This window comes from Myotis brandtii, unplaced genomic scaffold (genome assembly GCF_000412655.1).
Source record: "Myotis brandtii unplaced genomic scaffold, ASM41265v1 scaffold728, whole genome shotgun sequence".
Taxonomy (NCBI): Eukaryota; Metazoa; Chordata; class Mammalia; order Chiroptera; family Vespertilionidae; genus Myotis; species Myotis brandtii.
Genome location: NW_005370875.1, coordinates 499,934 through 507,320, shown reverse-complemented (window position 1 = coordinate 507,320; position 7,387 = coordinate 499,934). Strand labels below are relative to the sequence as shown.

The following is a 7,387-nucleotide window of genomic DNA, read 5'->3' as shown; positions in this document are numbered from 1 at the left end:
GGGACCCCCCCCCGAGTGCACAAATTTTTGTGCACCGGGCCTCTAGTATATAAATAAAAGCCTAAGTGACTAGCCAACTGTTCGACCAGTAGCTGTGATGCACACTGCCCACCAGGGGGCAGATGCTCAATGCACAGGCATGGAAACATGGAACAGACTGATGAATCACAGAGGTAAGGGGGGAGGGGGGAGGGGGGGAAGAGATTAACCAAAGATCTTATATACATACTAGAGGCCTGGTGTATGGATTCATGCACTTGTGGGGTCCCTCGGCCTGGCCTGCGCCCTCTCACAATCCGGGACCCCTTGGGGGATGTCGGATGGCTGGTTTCGGCCCAATCCCCACAGGCCAGGCCAAGGGACCCCACCAGTGGACAAATCCGTGCACCGGGCTGGTTTCAGCCTGATCCCCACAGGCCAGGGCCTCTAGTACTAATATATAATGCTACTGACAGGGAAACTGGCTGTGCTGTATATAAAAACTCTCTGTACTATCTTCCCAACTTTTCTGTAAGCCTAAAACAATTCTAAAATAAAGTTTATTTTTTTAATTTATTGATTTTTTTTTTAGACAGAGAGGAAGTGGGGAGAGAAACACTGATTTGTTGTTCCACTTATTTATGCATTCACTAGTTGCTTCTTTTTTTTAAATATATTTTATTGATTTTTTTACAGAAAGGAAGGGAGAGAGATAGAGAGTTAGAAACATCGATGAGAGAGAAACATTGATCAGCTGCCTCCTGCACACTCCCCACTGGAGATGTGCCCACAACCAAGGTACCTGCCTTTGACCAGAATCGTACCTGGGACCCTTCAGTCCGCAGGCCGACGCTCTATCCACTGAGCGTTACGGCTCACTAGTTGCTTCTTGTATGTGCCCAGACCCGGGATCGAACCCACAACCTTGACGTATTGGGACAACACTCATAACCAACTGAGCTATCAAACCAAGGCATAAAATTTCTTTTTTTAAATGCTATTGGGCACTAGACATTAATTAAACTTCAAATGATTTTCAAATCCAAGTAAACGAATAGCTTTTACTGAAGCTGGAACCAGAGGTCTAGCAATGTTGACCACATGGAAAACAGCATATACCCCTCCACACACCATTACCACATTGTGTCTCCACCCCCACCCCACACCTAAAAGACTTCAAGCTTAATAGAAATGAAAAACTCATGCATTTGAATGCTTAGCTAAGGAACAGACATTCCCTTCCTACCAGACTTAATATTACACTATATATGACCTGATTTTATCACCTAATAACCCTTAGTCTGCTTATAGTCCGACAATCAGAAAACAAAGGATAAAGAAAAAGTAGAGTTTAGAGATGAGTGGAGATAATAACATGAAAAGTCTTATAGCTGAGAAACAGACCCCACTAATAGCAAGGTGGACTCGGTCACAGGCAAACAAAAATAAAACCATGAGCCTACCTAGCATGGTTGAATGTCGACCTATGAACCAGGAGGTCACGGTTCAATTCTCAGTCTGGGTACATATCCAGGTTGCAGGCTCAATCCCCAGTGTGGGGCATGCAGGAGGCAGCCAAGCAATGATTCTCTCTCATCATTAATGTTTCTCTCTTTCTATCCCTTTCCCTTCCTCTCTGAAATCAATCCTATCCTATATAATAAAGAGCTAATATGCTAATTAGACCAGACGGCGGAACAACCTTCCGGAACGGCCAGTGGGCAGGGGACTGGGCCGGCAGAACAACCTTCCAGAACAACCTTCCAGAACGACCAGTGGGCAGGGGGCTGGGCTGCAAGGCAGCTGAGACTGTGAGGGCCAAGCCCCTTGCACAAATTCATGCATCAGGCCTCTAGTAAAAATATATTTTTAAAATAAAATAAAACAATGACTAATACCGATTAGAATTTGGTACTATATATATCCCACGTTCAAAGGTTGTTAAATCACGTTGTTTAACCATATCTTCAGAAAAAAATCACTTCTACTGTCATGGTAAACAACCTGCTTCCCTATTTATAATGGTCTGGCCCTCTAGCAACTTCAGCGCAAAATTATAGCTAAATTGCCTACAAACATCACGTGGTCATAATAATCTGGCCACTCAGTGTAAAAAGGCTACAATATAGCTATAAATTTGACATTAGGAGTTACTTATCAGAAAAAAAAGTTCTTCATAAATAAATTAAAAAACAAGGGTTATGTTTTATTTATAAGGAATGCCAAATGCATTAATTATGAGTTTCTCAGCAATATCAAAGTCATCAGAATTTTGATAAGTAACTAAAATAGATTAATTGTGTATCTTTGAAAGGGGACATCAGAACCAACAAGTAAAAAATTTCAAGGACAGAGCACTGATGTTAATATTGGAGGAAGGGCCTGGCCGACATGGCTCAGTGGTTGAGAGTCGACCTATGAACCAGGAGGTCCCCAGTTCAATAACCAGTCAGGGCACATGCCCAGGTTGCAGGCTCGTTCCCCAGTGTGGGGCCTGTAAGAGGCAGAAGTTTCTATCTCTCTCTCCTACTCATTTCCTCTCTGAAATGAATAAAAATATGTATTAAAAATATATATATTGGAGATAGGGGAGTCTCAAAGCTAGAAAAAAATGAAATAAGGAATAAAAGGAGCTAACAATTAAGTATTTACCTATTTATCAGGCATTATATAGGAAATAGTATAGCATAATTGTTTAAAGAAAGAGCTCTAGAATTAAATTAGGGTTTGAATCCCAGCTCTCCTACTTATAAACTGGTTCCTTTTCTGCATCTGTAAAAATGGGGACTAGAATAATATACTACCTTCTAGGAGTATAGCAAGGATTAAATAACCCACATATAGCTCTTCATGAAGTATTAGATAAGTTATTGTATGCACTGACTCATTAAAATTTCAAAACAGATCATAAAGTAGGCATTATCATCCCCAGTTATAGATGACAAAATATTATCTGAGAGATTAAGTAATCTGCCTATTGTTACACAGCTAATAATTGGCAAAGGTGGATTCAAATACTAACCTGCCTGGCTCTAAGGCCTCGGCAGATATCCCTGTGATTATAAGTATTTAATAGAGAAGATAAATATAGGAGATTTTAGACATCACATAAGCAGGAGCAGCACCCTGCTCCTAGGGGTGTTCTTTTATTTAGTTGCACTGTTCATTTACATGTTGCAATATGTATTACTTAATTATAAATTTTTTTCCTTTATAGAAAGGCATTATACTGTTAGATTTGTTTTTTTAGTCGTGTGTATAATTTTATCAAAATGGCAAAGGAGCTTCTCAAGTATTTTGTTTTAAACCAGTGGTTCTCAACGAGGGGTGATTCTGCTGCCCAGGCAACATTTGGCACTGTTTGGAGATATTTTTGGTTGTCACAACCACAAGAAGGGATACTGGCATCTTAGTGAGACAGAGATGCTACTAAACATCCTACAGGACAGCTTTCCACAACCAAGAATTACCAGGCCCAAGATGTCAATAGTGACAAAAGTGAGAAACCCATTATAAACTGATAGCGTTGAGAACTTCTGATATAGAATGATAGACTAGAAGGTGGGAGGGAAAAAAAAGTCCCTTACAGTGCTAAAATTCTGAGATTCATCTAGTTCAAATCTCTATTGAATTCCTAAAGCTCTGCAACAGCTTGAGATGATCACTTAGCATTTGTTTAGGTACCACTGCTTAGGTTCTTTTCAATACTCTCAATCACACGAAGAGGAAGTTTAATTTACATATTGGAAAAATACAGCAAAGACACAGCAGCCCTATCAAAACTATTTAAAAACTGAAACTAAAATAGTCATGGGTGTTTTCCAGTCCAAGTTTAAAAAACTTTTTTTTAATGAGGAAAGACTGAGCGAAAAGAAATAATTTGGTTTCTTGTTCCAAATTCAACCAGATCACTCAACTGTCAAACAAAAAGGCTTTCAATTTCATTTCACCAAAAAAGAAATACACTGATTGTGGGAATAAAGAGGAAGGAATTTATCCACAAGTGTCTTCTGCACAATCTTAAGGCTCTTGCAGGAGTAAACATGGTCCACAGATCTGTAATGTTTCTATCAATTGTACAGACAAATCAGGTGATGGGGGCCATGCCCACATTAACACCCCCCCCACCACCTCACAATCCCATTACTTATTTTCCTGTGACCACTTGGCAAACTAATTCAACTTTATGGCAACAAAAATTTCATTAAAAAAAAAAAAACCCACAAAGTAAAACAAAACAAAAAACCCACCAATCTTGTTGGAGTAATGCCCTTGTACAAAAAGCTGCTAAATATGAAAAAAATGACAAACCTTATAAGACAAACCATTTGCAGAAGAACTCCAAATTCCAACAGAAATTTTAAAAAATGCAAATCTAAACATGACTTTTTGCTCACCGAATTAGCCAACTTTTTAATGGATTTTTTAAAACTTAAAGATACCACTACGTAGGGTTGGCATGCTCAAACATGCTAGTAGGAGGACAAAGTACTACAATTTTAAAGGACTGTTTATTAATGGGTGTTTTTTTTCTATATTTTATGATGCTTTGACAACATGGGGCCCTGCTGGACAGCAAGAGAGTGCTCCTCTAAGGGCTAATTCCAAAAGATAATAAACTCACCCAGGAACATGGCTGTCATATACAAACCAACCAATCCAAAGTCCAAACTCCAACCACCTCTTTTATCTAACTCTCACACACCAAGCCAACATTTTCCCTGCCCTAAGTCACCCCAGGGCAAGGTATCAGACAACTAGCGATGACCCCTATAGACCAGAGCCCACCAACATTACTCAAACTATACAATCCCAAATTTGCTCAAACTATTCCTTGCTCAAACTGCTGCCCCATCTATTCCTTCCCATGGAAACCAAAATAAAGGCTGAGCCATGCTCTCCCTGAGCTTCTGCCTCCTAATCAGCCCTGGTGCTTCCCCATGTGACTCTTCATAGTGCAACATGCGCACTTCTCTTGGGAACTGCAAATAACAAACTCTTCTTTCAAAGGGAATTGTCTTTGTGTCTATCACCTTACCATATTTGACTAAAACAAATCCAGTGTATATTTCAAGACATATGACCATGTGATAATCAAAAGCAAAAGCCTTAAAATTTTGAATACTCTTTAACCAAGCCGATTTCACAACCAAGAATTTATCCTAAAGAATAATGGATATGTGTAAAAATTTAATTGCAAGAATGTTAACTATAGTATTAGCTAAAATTCCAAAAACAAGCCAGTATCTAACAATTTAAAATGACAAAAACAATTATGAAATATTTATAGAAGTTTCAAGATGAAACTTGAAAGAGAACATAAATTTTATAAATTCTACCAGGAATAAATATTTCCTATACTATTTAAACTCTCTCAGCATAATAAAAGATGGAATGGAATATTTCCCAATTTATTTTTATCAGGCTAGTATAATCAAGATACAAAAAAACCACCCTAGCTGGTTTGGCTCAGTGGATAGAGCATCGGCCTGTGTACTGAAGGGTCCCGGGTTCAATTCTGGTCAAGGGCACATGCCCAGGTTGTGGGCTCAATCCCCAGTGTGGGGCAATGCAGGAGGCAACCTATCAATGATTCTCTCTCATCATTGATGTTTCTATCTCTCTCTACCTCTCCCTTCCTCTCTGAAACCAATAAAAATGTATATTTTAAAAAAGATACAAAAAAAACAAGGTAGTATCAAAATGGAAAACTATAGGCCAATCTCACTTATGAATATAATGACCCCCAAAAATGTTTTAAACATTAGCAAATCAAATCTAACTACATACTAGAACAATCCATCACACTCAACTTGAGTTTATCCCAATTATACAAAACTAGAGGCCCGGTGCACAAAAATGTGTGCACTTGGGGGTGGGGGTCCCTCAGCCCAGCCTGTGCCCTCTCGCAGTCTGGGACCCCTCGGGGGATGACCACCTGCTGGCTTAGGCCCACTCCCTGGGGGATTGGGCCTAAGCTGGCAGTCAGACATCCCTCTGGCAGTCCGGGAGCCCTCGGGGGATGTCCACTTGCCAGCAGGGAGCAGGCCTAAGCTGCAGTTGGACATCCTTAGCACTGCTGAGGAGGCGGGAGAGGCTCCCACCACCACCACCGCTGTACTGGCAGCCGTCAGCCTGGCTTGTGGCTGAGCAGAGCTCCCCCTGTGGGAGTGCACTGACCACCAGGGGGCAGCTCCTGCATTGAGCATCTGCCCCCTTGTGGTCAGTGTGTGTCATAGTGACAAGTCATTCCCAGTTGTTCTGCAGTTAGGGTCAATTTGCATATTACCCTTTTATTATATAGGAGTGCCTGGCCAGCCTGGGTGAGGGGCTGATGGCTGTTTGCAGGCTGGCCACAGCCCCTTCAGGGTGGGGGGTCCTGCTGGGGTGCCTGGCCAGTCTGGATAAGGGACTGAGGGCCATTTTCAGGTGGCTAAGCCCCCCAGCAGGGACCCTCACCCCATGAGGGTGTGGCCAGCCTGGGTGAGGGGCTGATGGCTGTTTGCAGGCTGGCCACAGCCCCTTCAGGGTGGGGGGTCCTGCTGGGGTGCCTGGCCAGTCTGGGTGAGGGGCTGAGGACTGTTTTCAGGCTGGCCACAACCCCCAGCCACCCAAGCTCCCAGTGGAGGCTGGCTGGAAGCAGGTATCTGGGATCCAAGCCTCCTGCTTGCTCCAGCTCTGTGGCTGCCAGCCGCCATCTTGGTTGGGTTAATTTGCATATAGTCTCTCTGATTGGCTGGTGGGCGTGGCTTGGGGGCATAGCGAAGGTATGGTCAATTAGCATCTTTGTATTTTATTAGTGTAGATCTGTCCATTAATATAATCAATTGTCAAGCAAATAAAAGACCTAAAATAATTTCAGTGAATTACAAAGGGGGGGAAAAAATAAAACAATTAAAGAGGAAATAACTATGAGAAACAAAGAGTGTCCAATATTAGCATGATCCATGTTCCTAAAGTAGAGAACCCAACAAATGGAACTAACAGATTAGAAGAAAAAAATGTTCCTAAACCAGAACTAAATCTTCAAAAAAATAAAGATATGAGCAAACTGGCCCACAGAGGAGGGAAGTAGAAAATAGAAGGAGCCTGGATCTTGGATCCTTGAGCAGCCTTGGATTGCTTTACTTCTAAACTTGCTACACACACAAAAACTAAACCCTTAACTTATTTAAGCCTCCAGGGGTTGGATTTCCAATTGTTCTAAAACAGAAATATTCCTGCCTGATACAAAATATATCAAAATGTAAATGTATCAAAGTATCAAATTTTAAATATACATAACCTTTAAAACAACTGATAGGGATTTATTGAGGGAAATCTATATACCCTATATAACAGCGGTTCTCAACCTGTGGGTCGCGACCCCTTTGGGGGTCGAACGACCCTTTCACAGGGGTCGCCTAAG

The 7,387-nt window shown here is 41.5% G+C and overlaps 1 protein-coding gene across 2 annotated transcripts in view; it reads right to left on the bottom strand.

Moving 5' to 3' along the window:
* The window catches only part of RABEP1 (rabaptin, RAB GTPase binding effector protein 1), a 108,002-nt gene that overhangs the window by 92,265 nt on the left and 8,350 nt on the right, over positions 1-7,387 (bottom strand). Inside the window, exon 2 of one of the 2 annotated variants that reach the window (XM_014530213.1) lies at positions 4,230-4,266. The exons of the other annotated variant lie outside the window; for it this stretch is intronic. Coding sequence (XP_014385699.1) covers positions 4,230-4,266 — 37 coding nt within the window. The remainder of the gene's footprint in view (positions 1-4,229; positions 4,267-7,387) is intronic. 2 annotated transcript variants of the gene reach the window in all.